Consider the following 14,782-nt stretch of genomic DNA (forward strand, 5'->3'; position numbering starts at 1 on the left):
TCCAACCCAAACTGTTCTGTGAAATAAAAGCTCAAAAATATTTGAACATCTTCAGAAATAATTTTCACTTGAGTGCTGATTTTAAAGAATTTTGGTGGAATCTAGGATATTGATGTATCTTATAAATCCACCTTTTTTAGTTTGTGCAGCTGTATTAAGTTGTATGCAGTTATTTTAATACTTGTTTCTGAAACTAAGCTTTATACACAAAATACAGGCCTGTGCATATCTTTCAAGACAAAAAGATGGGTGGAACAGAGGGATTTTTTTATTAAGTTTAGAGTTTGTGTTAAGAGGCTTGGGTCCTTTTTGGAGAGGAGTTGTAAGCCGGAAAACTGTTTTTACCTAGTACGTATAACTTATAATTATGTCTGACGCTCTTGCAGTCTTGGCATAGAATATATGGGTTTTTTTCCTGATAGATCTTAATTTCTTACAGGCAAATAACATGGGTGTTGGTGTAGTTGGGATTATTGAATGCAACTTCCTAAAACCAACTCATAATAAACAAGATTTTGACTACACAAATGAATACAGGTAAACACATATTTTTATGTAGATTTTCTATTGAATAGTGTTGTTCACTGTGAAGTATTTGATGATAAAGGCTGCTTCTCTTCTAAGTAGAAAGAAAAGCTTACGTTCCATCACTAAACTGCATGATTGTTCTGAACAGTAGGTGTAAGAAGTTTACACCTTCACTGGCTGTATTGCACTCATTGTGCAGTCAGTGAAGCCTGAGCAATTGTAGACATCATGTTAAAGCAAGTGCCCTAAAAGCAGTTGGTTGCAGTTCTGCCCTTTGACAATTGTAAAATGAGCACAGAATAACTTGCAGAGATATAGTTGTTTACATGGCACATGACTAAAATTCTGATACATCTATCCTATTAACTTTTTTCATAGCAGATTTGTTTAGTTGTCTTTTTGTATTATTATTGGAAGAACTTTGTTGGTCATTTTTAGCCCCCCTTTTCAGTTGCTTTCCTAAGAGTGGGCTTGAATATCCTGAAATCCTCTGCTACCTACAGAGTATTTTTTTTAAATATATCTGACATTTTTGTCAGATATCCTGGTGGTAGCAGTGATTTGGGACATAGCTTCATTTGAGTTCTTATTTCTAACTCAAGCTTTTCACTTATCTGCATCCATTCTATCAGTCAGTATTTAGTATGACTTTTTAGTATGACCTGTAACATTGTGAACAAGATTGGGAATCCTGTCTGATTTAAAATTTTCAGAGATGATAACTGATTTTAAGATAGGTCAATTCCCTCGTCTGTTTACAGTGCTCTGCTGTGAATCAGTTGTGCTGGCATTGTGGAAAGGGGGTATGTGGGGGAGGAAGGGCTAAAGGGGATGAGTTTCCTAAGCAGTTTTTAGGCTGAGGTATAAAAATTGCCTAGGGGAAGTCTCCTGAATGTAAACCTTGAGAATTTTTCCTTTCTGTATTGCTTCCTTTCCTTTCATGGTGACAAGGCTATTTTCTGCTTTCTGTGCTGCTTTGTGTTAAGGGGTGTTTGGTGCAGCCACCCCCTCCACCAGCTTTGTTCTGAGACTGCTCATTCCCAGCCACTGGAGCCCAACCTAGGGACCCAGGGTTTCTGCCCAGGCTGAGACGCACGGCTGCCCTTTTCCTGTTTGCAGGTTCCGCCAGTAGCGAAGCGGTGCACATGTCTACACAGGCACAGAGGACACTGACATGGCTAGTTACAGACTGCCACAGACATGGTGCAACATGTAGGACTCATATAAAACACAAACAGCCAAGTCCCCTTCCTCCTCTTCAGCTACCAGAGGTAGATGCTTACTAGTGAAGGCACACACATGACACCAGATCGCAAGCACATGTACATTTGCAGATCCCCCGAGTACTGGTATGGCCCCTCTGTCCTCCTGGTACCCCTACTTGGATCCCAGGCACTCTTACCTGTTTCAAAGATCCCCTCTTCGCTGCCTAGTGCAGTCTGATGTTCGCTGGCAAACGTACGTGCTCACGCAGTTGTCCCACAGACACTCCAAACTCACAAGTCCCCCTGGATGTACCAGCATGACCCTTACTTGCCTGCCTGACACCCCTTCCCACACCCAGGGCTTCCTACTCAATGCCAAGTCCAGCTTGGAGTTTGCTAGCAAATACACATCCACGCCCCATGCATACCAGGACTGGGGAAGATGCAGACACGTTCGTCCCCTCCAACGAAAGCCAACACCAGGCACATAGGCTGTGACCCACAGTCCTGCTCAAGCTGCCAGTGCTGAGCCTGTTACTTGTGCTGGTCCACCACAGGAGTTGGTTGGTTGGGTTTTTTTTTTTGGGACACACCATTCTTGCCTCATTGGGTGGCAGCTGAGACCCCCGCTTGCTCCAGTAGCTGACGCCACACACCCAGTCTGACTGCAGGAGCTGGCGCCAAATCCACTCACATGCAGCTCTCACCAGTAGCTGGCACTTATTTTTTGCCATACTCATGCACACAGGATGGAGAATGAGATCCTGCAGAGAGCTAGTTAAGAAAATATTTAATAAGAAGATACAAGAAAGCAGAGGAGACTGTGGTGGTCAGACAGAGGGCTCAGTCAGAAACTGTACAGACCCAGTCCCATTTTACCTGCAACCAGCTCCTTTTATAGCCTTTTCTGTCTACCGCTGTCTTTGTTTCTCCCTGCTCCATCTTTGCCGTGCACATTGCATCACCAGTTGGCATAGTTCCACTGACCCCCTCCAAACATGCTTAACCCTTAGGTTTGCATCCTTATCAGTTGCAAAATCCCAGTTTGCTTGTAGTTTCTTGATAGTCTGTCAGTTAGCGTCACTGACCAGGTTTGTTTCTGGTTGGCTTTGTTATTAATGGTAATCGGTCATGTTTTATGACTCTCCGTGTTTGTCTCCTTCCCTTTCCTTATCCTCCCAACTAAAAAAATAAACATTCTCACACTCTGCATGCCCTTGCCAGTTAGCGTGACTGACCAGGTCTGTTCTTATCGCTGCCTTCCTTGTCAGTCAGGTTTGTCTCCATATGTTCTTGTTTATGGCTCCTTTGACCATATACCCTTAGAAGGAGAGTGCCTGTTCTTTTGTGTGCCCTAACGCTTGCTTTCAACGTGGGCTTAGAAATTAGGGGCTTGACTTGCAAACATAGGTGGGGTGAACTTTGGCAGGAGAAGTCATTACCTTTTTCAAGCTGCATGTTTTGGCCTTCAACCAGTTGTAGTTTAGCTTCCACTAGCAACCCTAACTGTACGTAATGCCTTTCCTGAATTGCTGATTTTTATGCACCTCTGCGTGTAAGGATAACCCAGAAACCACACCAGACTGCTGAAACAAACACAGCTGTTAATTGTTGCAACAGTCGAGGGGTTGTAGCGAGATAAATCTGGTCATTCCAGCAGCTCTCTGGGAGAGGAGCAGCAAGGCTGATAAGCTGCTACAGCCACTACAGTTCAATCCGCCTGTATCTTTAAATGGTACCCACAGTTTGTGCTGCTCTTAGCAGTAATACTGCCACCTTTTAAGCAGTTCCCCTCTTTCTACCAGTGTTGTGCTAGCAGAGCCGTTAAGGAGAATACATAGTAAAGCAGATCAGGGAGTTGGTCAAACTGGAGAACAGCTCTCGTGTTAGTTCTTTTCAATACAAGACGTTCCCTGAGCCGTTCCCTGTGCGCTGGCACTAATGGTTCCCTTGGCTGAGGTAAGAATTGGGAACGCTGTAGGATGATTATGTGTGTTGACCAAGGTTTACACTATGTTTCCAGAGGCTGGCACAGAGACCACTGAATGCTTTTTACTTGTTTGTTTTTAAAAACACTTGTCATGTGGGCATAGAGATAATACACCTGGGAGATCTTTTATAAAGGTTTTTCTGCCAAGAGTGCTACAGGTTTTCAAAAGGTAACTTTGCAGCCCAAAACAGGAACCTAAAATTGATGCTGTATTTGCCAGATCAGTGTAAGCTGGCCTGCCCTTCCCTCTCCAGAAGAGAGATGTGATCCCTGCCATGCACTGCAGCTCACTTCCTTTTTTTGGCACTGAAGTTCATGACTTGGGTTCAAAGGTGTTCTAGATCAAAACTCTCTAGGTCAGGCTAGTTCACTGCACAAACATTTGTGTTAGTTCAAGGCACGGGGTGGTGTAGGTGTTGGAATAAGATGGACAGGGAGGGACTGACTTTCAGGCTCCGGTTACCATGCTGACAAGAGGCAGTCTTACCTCGCCTGTGGGACTTGTTGTTGTTCTGCACCACGCCCTCCTGTGTGCCAGCCCTCGCAGTCATTGAACCGCATGACGAGAGCCCTGATCAGGAAACTAATCCAGCTAAAAATGTAGGGGAAGACTGGCCTGCTCCTTGCAGGTTGACTTTATATTGCATTGAAGTGATCGTACATTGGCAATCTCCGCGTAGTATTGTTGTACATCGGCTTAGAGTAGTCGTGAACCTGCAGTTAATGGATGTACGGAAACGTCAGCCAAATGCACAGCTAGGTACTAGCTTGGCAGAGGTGGTTTCGTACTTGTTCCTTCTATGACTGAAGTTGAACTGGTGAGGTAGCTTCAGGGTTTGCAGCGTGCATTTGCAGTGCTTCTGAACTGAGCGCTCTTGATTTCGGTCACTGTCGCATTCAATTCATATTACTAGGAATCGGCCGATGAACGTGACTACAATTTTAGGGCTTTCTAAAAGCAAAAAACTTACTGTTGTGCAAATAGAAATATTAAAGTAGTTTTTACATTTATGCTTTCCCTGTAATTTCTAAACGTTCTTTCTGTGCATGGATTTGATTATTTAAGGTGGTCTTTTAAAAACCTTTCTTTCTAGGCTTACAATAGCAGCATTAGGAGAAAAGCTTAATGATTACTGGAATGAAATGAAGAGGAAGAAAAACGAAGAATGTCCACTAGCTTTGCCAGTTGAGGAGATACAGTGAGTATCACTTCTTATAAACGGTAGTAACAATATGTCAAAATCTTCTGGTGTACACTCAGCTATGAAAATGAACTTTTCATGTAAAAGTTCTGGTATGTTTCCTGTTACAGAAAACAGCCTGATCAGACATGGGTACAGTGTGATGCATGTCTGAAGTGGCGGAAGCTGCCAGATGGAATAGAGCATTTGCCAGAAAAGTGGTACTGCTTACTGAACCCTGACCCACAATTCCGGTAAAATTAGCTTTTGATGAATATCTAAACACTGCTTTTAGTTCTTGTTCTATCACCTGTTATAAGCGTGGAGGTTAAGCTCTTTCTGCCTTATTTTTCTCCTTAACTCAGGAATTGTAATGTGCCAGAAGAACCAGAAGATGATGACTTAATACATCCTACATATGAAAAAACTTACAAGAAGAAGTGAGTACTGGAGGCTTTCTTACAAGTGTCTCAACACTAGAAAAGGAATGCGAAAGCTAAATGCCACTTTCTCTCACCAATGGTATAATTGCAACGCTTCTGGGAATACATCCAGTAAGAAAATAGTGCCCTGAAAGCAAGACTTGATCATAGTAGTGAAATGAATAGCACTGTCCTTTTCTCTGTTATTAGTATGTTGGCATTACATTCCAATTTCTCTCTCTGATTTAATACCTGTTTGCTGTCCTGGATCAAAATTAGGAAAGTCATCATGAAGGGGGCCGTCCTTTAATAAATAACTACTAAGGAGAGCAATGCAGCAATTGATGTTCAAGTACAGCTCTCAGAGGGGCATTGTGTCATAGTAGTGAGCAGTATGAGAACAGTTAGAGATTTTAGAGAAGCAAGCTCCTAGGGCTCTTAGCGGCTGTTGTTTGCAAGATCCACGTTGAAGCAGCTCAGTACGTTTAAGAATAAGAGGATTTTTAGCTAAGGTATATGGGGAGAAAAGCTGACTTGGGTAATTTTAACTAATGCTGGTCACATACCAGAAGCCAGAGGTTCCATTTTTTAAAACTAGATCTTAATCTGAGACAGAACTTTTTTGAAGTTAAGCTAACTTTAAGCTACATTAGCTTCTAACTTCACATACAACATTTTCATTCAATAAACCAGAATATGTTCACTAAAACTTTATTGTGTGTAGCTGAGATAAGGAGCATTGTGTTTGGTTTTATAATGAATTAACATTTTTAATCTAAGCTCTTAATTCTTTTTTCCCTTGCTGCTGTGCAGAGACAGGGAAAAACTGAAGAAGCGACTAGAGTACAGCTACCAGGTAACTCTTAAAGTCGACAGGGAAACTGATTTTGGTAGCGGAATTGTTCTTGCTGGCAACAGTACTATGCAGTTTGATCAAATAGGCCAGGCTTTGAGTTAGTTTGCTTTAGTCGGTGGTCAACTGACTCATTCAACATCCTCTTCTGTTTTGATGGCTCTACGAGTTTATGCCCACTATTAGTAAACCAAAAATCCCCTGTCTGTGCTGTTCGATGACTGAAAATACACCATTGTGGAAAATACATCATTGCTTTCTATGTAGTACGTAAGAGTGGGTTTGAGAGGGGCAGAGCCCTCTCACAAAACAGTGCTAGAAAAGATGTCAGTTGCTCATACCTGTTTTTATGGCAGGGGTGTGGGCAGACTTGCAGTAGCTGTACTTCTGCAAGGAGACACACCAAATTAAGTGCAGATGCAAATCAACGTGGTTGAGTGATGAAAATGTGTAGATTGTTAAGTCAGAATCAAATTTCCCAAATGTGATTTAGCTTAAGTGGCTTTTGAAGTGAAGTGTTAATGTAAGGTGACTCCATTTCTGGAGGAGAGATTTTGCATGTGCTGTTATAACCTACATGCTTCGCTCTATTTAATGTCTGTGCCATTACTGTTACCCAAGTACAAAAGTGATTTCTAGAAGTAAAATATTGTTCATTTTTGACAAAGTGAAGCAACCTGAACAGAGATGGCTGTCCCATACCTTGTGTATGATGGTCAGACTTCAGACAGCTTGGGAAAAACTCCTGCCTGAGGTTCTGCACAGTGCTTTAAAATAGCTGTATCTGGAGAAAGACTCGTAAGATCAGACTTTTCAGCTGCTTTCTGAGCACGATCGTTGTGTGCGTGGAGAGGAATGTGCAGCTGGTGTACAGCATTCAGAGTCCTCTGAGAAATCTGCCAGAAGCTTGTAATTACGATACGGGATTTGCAGCTTTCTGGTGCGTTGTACGTCTTAAACCAACATGAAGGAAATACTTAACGCACATCAGCAGAATTTGCGGGGAGGGGTGGCATGATCATTAGGAAAACTGGAGTTTGTAGCATGGAGTCTTGTTAGCCCTTCTTAGTGAAAAATACTAAGCCCGGGCTCAAGAAGGCCCTTGTAATATAGATAAGAAATGTTGGTAAGGATTTCAGGTGCTGGCAAGTAGTTAGGAGAGCTGCTTAAACCTGTTCTGAAGAATCTACTGATGTCTCTTTCTTTTCATTCTTAACTAATATTATCTTACAGATCAATGACATGTTTTCAAAAACACCTGTTTCTTCAAGTAAAGACTTCAAAACCTTCTCAGCTATCAGTGGAAAGGAAGCTGTTCCAAGATCACCTATCCCAGAAACATCAAATGCTTCTGTCAAAAGACCTCTGCTTATTTTAAATAGATCACCACATGCTGATTCCGATAGGTTAGTGAACCTCTACAAAACAGATTGCTATTTACTTCTAAAAATCAGTAAGTTGTTACTGAAAATGATGGTGTTGGGTGTAGTTCAATTTTTCAGGTGATAGCTGCCAAAATTAATGTGTCACTTCTGGGGGAACAGGAAGCAGCAGGTTGATTAAAAGTATCTAGAAACCTTATGAATTACAAAAGTGAATGCAGCAAAACATACTGTGCACTGGCAAGGAAAATTGCTCAGTCTGTTTAGGAAAAGACTCTGTTGAGTTAACCACACTCTGCAGTGTGTCTTCCTTAACCTCCGTTGGTTAAGGAGCAGGTGCTGGGGGTTGTTCCTGCAAATACTGAGCCCGTTTCAAAATAACGTGTGAAGGCAGTAAATCTGGTGTGTGGATGTCAGCCACTTGTTTTTACAGGAAGGTATTTACTCTGGCTGCAGGTCTGAAAATACTACACAGGGAGACAGTCCTTTTCTGGTTGCTGAGTGGTGGTTTTTAATAGTGCTTATAGAAACACCAAACGTAGTTTGAAACAAATGACTTTGCAGTATTTGAGCAACACAATCATGAGTTTAATATTTTGCTTCTCAGTCTTAAGCGGAAGACACCTAATTGTGTGACACCTGTGTCTTTAAAGACACCTCGATTAAATGACAAAACCTTCAACAACCACCACGACGATGACGATGATGATGATGATGAAGATGTCATTATTTTAGAGGAGAGCAGTACTCCAAAGCCTTCAGCAGATTCTGATGTTCCTGTAGTAAAAACTGAATGTATTAATTTGGATCAAGAGGAGAAGCAGAACAACAGTGATGTTGGAGCAGCCTGCAGTGCAGCTACTTCAGAGCCAAAAAGTGAACAGTTGACCTCAGCAACACAGACAGAGCACCCAAATATAGTTGTTAAAAAGGAAGAGGTGGAAGATGACACCGCTATTCAAGTTCCCGGGGCAGAGATGGAAACTAAACAGCACAGTGTTGATGGTGTTTCAGAGACAACTGTAGATCTTGGGAATGAACTGAAAAGTCAGCTGCAGTTACTACACAAAGAAAAAGAAATGTACCAAAACAAGTGTGAAGTATTAACCAAACAAGTAGAAACACTGGAACAGAGGATTTTAGAAATGAATAACAAGTATGTAAAAAAAGAAATGTGCCATCAGTCGACTGAGACAGTTTCTTCATTTGTAGAAGAAAACGTTCCTGAAAAAAGCTTGGCGGAAGTGACCGTTCTCTATGAACAGGCCTTAGAAGAAATAGCGAAGCTAAAGGAACAGTGCAGTACCCTGCAGAACTTAAAAACTGAATGCAGCAAGTGTGCTGACGGTGAAAGTAAGAGTGAGGTAGATGAAATTGCTGTGCAACTGGACGATGTTTTCAGGCAACTGGACAAGTGCAGCATTGAGAGAGACAGTTATAAAAGTGAGGTATGTTTGTTCAAACAGTGATATCCTTCAAATTAACAAATTCTTTTTATTTTTAATGGGTGTTTCATAGCAGTTCTAGTACACAGGGTATGGTAGAGTTCAGTCCACTAACTAATCAAGCCACCTGAAAGGGGGAAGAAAGACTAAATTAGCATAGGAGCTTCTGGCTTTTAGCTTCCGTAGATAGAAGCAAACTTGAGAGACACTGCAAAGCTCTGAGTGGCTCTGACTACAAGAGGAGAGATTGAGCAGCCTGAGAGGGAGCACACATTCAGTGGTTCAGCTGATAACTAGCTAATTTAAAGCAGTTTGTCTGGGCGGTCATATCTTAAAATCTCACTGAAAAGTTAATTAAAAACTGTCAGCAAAGTTAATTACTTAAATTGGTATAAGATGTCTTTATTTTAATCCAGGGCAATTTGATTTAATATATAAAATTATTTTTACTTGACAGATTGAACTACTGGAAGTAGAAAAAAATCAAATTGCCTGCCAATGCGAAGAACTCAAAGCAGAAATCGCACAGTTAAAAGCTTCGATTCCACAAGCAGTAGCACGTGCAAATGATTCTACCACCAGTAATGTAGAAGACACAGTAAATTTTTCTGATGGAGAAAGGTATCAATTTTGTTCTTTCTAGCCTATTTCAAGCAAGATTTTGGCTGGCTGATTGTACTTGAAACATCTTGATGAAGGTCATGTTTGATAATCGTGTAATAAAATGTGATGTTTGGAATTCTTTTCTACTGCCTCTTGTGACTCCTAACTCAGGAACATTTTTTTTATCAAGTGATTTATTTAAATTTTTTTATGATTTAGGTATCTGTGTGAGCAGGGTCGGCCATTGCACAACAGAGTGCCATACTGACACTTCTTAAAATACCGTGAATGTTATATAATTTCTAGATGTGACACGCAGAACAAGGAGAGAGAAAGGAGGCAGGAAAGGGGGGGTGACCTTTAGCTTATGCTCTGTAGATGAACTTCACTTTTATATTACGTTTTTCTTTCTTGGATCAAAGCACTCTGCTGGTAAGAGTTTGGGTTTGGTTTTCAAAGTTACCTTTCCTGTAAGAACTTCTTGCTGCAGACCAATCCTATGGAATCAGGTTGTGTCCAGAATGTATCTTTGAACTAAACGAGGGTTTAAACTTATAAGCAGGGAGCTTGCGGCTCTCGATTAATAGAAATAGCAGACACACAGAAGAAGCACACATATCGGCTGGGAGCAGGGATGAGCAGTTCAGCAAGGGTAGGATGGAATTGAAAGCCAGAGCTCAGCTGGCGTTATAATTGGCAAGGCCTGTGAAGGGCAACCAGAAGGGCTTCCGTAAGCACAGTAGCAGCAACAGGAGAACTAAGAAAAATGTGGGCCTGCTGCTCAGTGGGACAGGTGCTTAGTAGCAAAGGACATGAGGTGCGTGAGGCACAAATTACGGAGGTACCTGGTATCTTCTTTACCTTGTTTTTTATTGGTAAGATCTGCCTTCTGGCCACCCAGATTCCTGAGCCAAGTGGTAGTCTTGGAGTGGAGCATTAGCTGTGACAAAAGGTGACTGAATTAGGAGACCATTTAAGTGAATTTGACATACACAGGTTTGTGGGACCACCTGAGATACATCAGAGCTGGCTAATTAATTGATGGAGAGTTGGCCTTGCCATGATATCTCCAAAAGGTTGTATCAGTCAACGTTCCTGATGCCTAGAAAAAAGGGCAGTCGTCATGCCCATATTTAGGACAGGCAGAACTATAGGCTGGTTGGTGTAACCTCAGGGCCTGGGAAAACCATGGAGCAAATCTACCTGGAAGCCACCTGCAGCTCCATCATAGTCAAAGTGCTTAGGAACAACCAGCACAGATTTACTGAGGGCAAACTGTGCCTTTGCAGCCCCATGGCCTTTTACAATATGACCAGCCCTGTGTACCCTTGCTTTAGCAAAACTTTCAATATGGGCTGCTGTTGTACCATGATAGCAAAATTTGTGCGGGATGGTGTGGATAAGCACACTAGGAGGTGGGTTGTAAAACTGGCCAGACTGCTGAGCTCACGGATCAGTATTGAGGCCAGTAATGGTTGATGCCTTCATTAATGGCCTAGATGAGGGAGCAAAATTAACTCAGTAAATTCATAATGACATAGAATTGGAGGGAACTGTTACTCTGGAGGGTAGGGCTGCTCTCGAGGGACCTTGAAAAATTGAAATAACGGGCTGAAACAAACTTCCTGGAAATTCAACAAAGGCAACTGCAAAGTTCTGCACCTGTGCTGGTCACGCTGGAGTCTACTCTAGGAAAGCAGCTTGGAAGAAGATGGACTGTGATGCTGATGGACTGAGTTGAATGTGAGTCAGCAGCGCACTCTTGTGGTGGGAGAGCCCAGCGCCGACTGGGCTGTGTAGGCAAGAGTTCAGCCAGCCGTTGGAGGGAAGTGATTCTTTCCTATTATTGGGCGTTGTGAGACCAAACATGGACTATTTTGTCCAGTTTTGGGCTCCCCGGTAAATGAACGACACTGGCATATTGGAGCAAGTCTACTGAAGATGGGCAGGGGCCTGGAGTGTCCAATAGGGAAGGGAAACAGCCTTACCCAAGTGGGTTACCTTGAAATCCTATTGCTGTCCTCTGCTGCCTAATGAGAGGGCACAGAAAAGATGAAACCAGCCTCTTCTCCCGAGCACAGTGATAGGATGAGAGGCAACAGAAACAAGCTGCAACAAGGGAAATTCTATATAAATATTAGAGAGAAGTGTTCACGATGAGGGTAGTCAAACCCTGTAAAAGGGACCCAGGGAGGCTGTGGAATCTCCATCTTTGGAGATTCTCAAAGCACAAGACTGTCCTAAGCCACCTGAGCTGAGTTAGCCCTGCTTTCAGTGTGTGGTGGAGGTGGGCGGGGGAATGGGCTGGATGATTTCCAGACACCCCTTTCAATCAATTTTTTTTTCTATGTTTCAATCTCCCCTTTACCTGCCAGCATTTAATTTTCTTCTTACAGCATCTTGACTTGTGCTCCCTAAAAGAATTAACAAATACACGCAGGACTTTGTAATAACTTCCACCACAAGTCCTTTTGGGATATGATGGCACTGTGAAGTCTGGCTACTGGAGAAGATAAAGGAACTGGTGGTAGAAGGAAATACTCAAGAGAAGGGATGGGCGGTTTGGAAGCAATTTGATCAGGAAGAGAACAGAGCAAGGGGATCCAGGAAAGAAAGCAAAAAGAGGAGGCATAGCATTTCCTCTGTACTATAACTCTTACCCTATCTCCTCTTTATATTTTAAGGCTTTTGGACAAACTACTCTTTCTTGCCACCTTCTCTGTTCTTTTTATCTACTTTTGTTCCTGTAGGTGGTAGTAGTTTGTGCTTTTAAATGTATAAAAAAATACTAGGGTTTAACATTATTTTGAGAAATAAAAAAGTGGTGTGGGATAAAGGATTGTGACAGTGCTTATTTCCTAATTTAATAAAAGCATTCAGAAATACTCAAGTTTTGGGAAGGGCAGAATCCAGTTTAGCCCTTAGGATTTGTTTGAACCTAAGGGCATATACACCTTCAGAATTAAAGCTCGAGAGGCTCAGCTTTGGAAAAACTGGTAGATTTTGAAATTATCTTGATGCACCTTTAACTGCATCAGGTTTTGTGTTGGGTTGTGGAAGTCACGTTCAGAGCCTTTCCAGCACAGAGCATGAGCCCAGCTTTGTTAAATAAAGTACTGAGTATTCGAACGTGCGACTTGCATCTAACCATATCTAATTATTTCTTCACAGCCTGAAACTGCGCTCTCTTCGAGTGAATGTTGGACAACTTCTGGCTACGATCATGCCTGATCTAGACTTGCAGCAAGTAAATTATGATATTGATGTAGTAGATGAAATTTTAGGACAAGTTGTAGAACAAATGCATGAAATCGGTAGTAGCTAATACCTTGAGATTTTAGCAGACCCGAACTTGCTCTTCCTTTATGACCTTTGTGTAGGTTCAAAATTGTATACACTGCTTCTTCACTTTATATATTTTACATAGTTTGATCAATATGTGTATATACTCTATGCATTTAGATGTTCCCACAGTTGCGGTGGGTGTCATTAACTTCAATTCCTCTTAAAGAAACGCTGTCAATATTGACCAACCCTGATGTACTTAATTGAGGACTTCGCTTTTGAAATGTATTTGTAATTAAATTTGCAGATATTTTTATTATTAGGAATCTTAATACTTTTCTACAAGCGCTTTTTTGTTGACTTTTGATCTTATATAAGCATTAATACATGCAATTATTTCCTCTTCTAAAATCTAAGTAGTGGAATATATTAAAAAGGGAAAAAGAAAATGAAGAACCTTCCTTGATTTCCTTCTCTGAACAAACCTTAGTAGTGCGGTAACAGCGCTGGTGTTGGATTGCTATCAGCAGTGTTGTGTGTTGCATTGATGGGATAGAAGTGTAACTAGTAGGTGAAAATTGGGGCCATATGAGTAATATCTGTGTCTACCAAAAGAAATTCTTTAAGGGTTTTATCCTGAAAACTCAGGATCTTTGACTCCGTTCTGGATTTCGTGATGTCACGAAAGAACATGATCTGTACATCGTTCTGCAGCGTAAACAACTCCGTGTTGTTGGGTGTCGGCTAGGATCTTTCAGCCTTTTCAGTGATAGAAACCACGTGCCTGTTTGTGTCTGCCCTTGCTGCTTGGTTGTCACTTCCCACGTGCAAGGACCTGTCTGTACGTGAGCGCAGACAGAGGGATCTCCAGTTCTACCCTATGGCTCCCATTTGACCGCAGCAGTGCCGGTTCACAAGTCTGGGTATGTGCCGGTACACGGCGTCAGTGGTCAGAAGCTGGGATAGGAGGGAGTCCTGGGCAACCTCTGCTCTGCATCGAATGCCGCCTCTTGAGACCTGATGGCCTGTTTTCAGGGAAGCCCAGTGCAGAACAGGATTGATACAGCAGATCTGTGGTGTATACGTCCAGTGTTTATATAGGTTACTTCAAAAAACCCAAATTGTTGCAGTAGTGATGTATAGTGTGTCCTGGAGCCTTTCAGGCTGAGACGTGAAGGTGCTAAGACGTTCCAAAACTTCTCTTCCTAACAGAATGTACCCTGCTGAGTACAGATGGATCAGATGACTACATCCTTGATTAACTAACTGAATGGAAGTACTCTGAAAGAGAGGCAGGTTTCCTTATCTATGGTGTTAACTACTGCAAAGTGAGCTAAAGATAAAAATGTTCAAATATAACTGGTTTATGCTTCTTTAAAGTTTAGACATAGGATCAAAGAACGGGTTGGGTTGGAAAGGACCTTAAAGCCCACCCAGTTCCACCCCCCCTGCCATGGGCAGGGACACCTTCCACTAGACCAGGTTGCTCAAAGCCTCGTCCAGCCTGGCCTTGAACACTTCCAGGGATGGGGCATCCACAGCTTCTCTGGGCAACCTGTGCCAGTGCCTCACCACCCTCTCCGGGAAGAACTTCTTCCTGATACCCAATCTAAACCCCACACTTACAATTTAAACCCGTTACCCCTTGTCCTGTCACTACAGGCCCTTGTAAAAAGTCCCCCCCAGCTTCCTTGTAGCCCCTTCAGGTACTGGAAGGTGCTATAAGGTCTCCCCGGAGCCTTCTCTTCTCCAGGCTGAACAAGCCCAACTCTCTCAGCCTGTCCCCATAGCAGAGGTGCTCCAGCCCTCGGAGCATCTTTGTGGCCTCCTCTGGACTCGCTCCAACTGGTCTGGGGGCCACAGAGCTGGAGGCAGGACTCCAGGTGGG

At 42.5% G+C, this 14,782-nt stretch overlaps 1 protein-coding gene across 1 annotated transcript; it reads left to right on the plus strand.

The window, feature by feature from the left end:
• Positions 1 to 439: 439 nt before the first annotated feature.
• Positions 440 to 13,106, plus strand: MORC3 (MORC family CW-type zinc finger 3; the record flags this gene model as incomplete). Its single annotated transcript, XM_010160591.1, has 9 exons — positions 440 to 537; positions 4,818 to 4,922; positions 5,036 to 5,158; positions 5,270 to 5,344; positions 6,140 to 6,182; positions 7,413 to 7,585; positions 8,169 to 9,009; positions 9,464 to 9,627; positions 12,781 to 13,106. Coding segments are annotated over 9 exons (1,776 nt in total), but the record flags the coding sequence as incomplete, so codon positions are not given.
• Positions 13,107 to 14,782: the final 1,676 nt, after the last annotated feature.

Source organism: Eurypyga helias, unplaced genomic scaffold (assembly GCF_000690775.1).
Source record: "Eurypyga helias isolate BGI_N326 unplaced genomic scaffold, ASM69077v1 scaffold49371, whole genome shotgun sequence".
Classification (NCBI taxonomy): Eukaryota; Metazoa; Chordata; class Aves; order Eurypygiformes; family Eurypygidae; genus Eurypyga; species Eurypyga helias.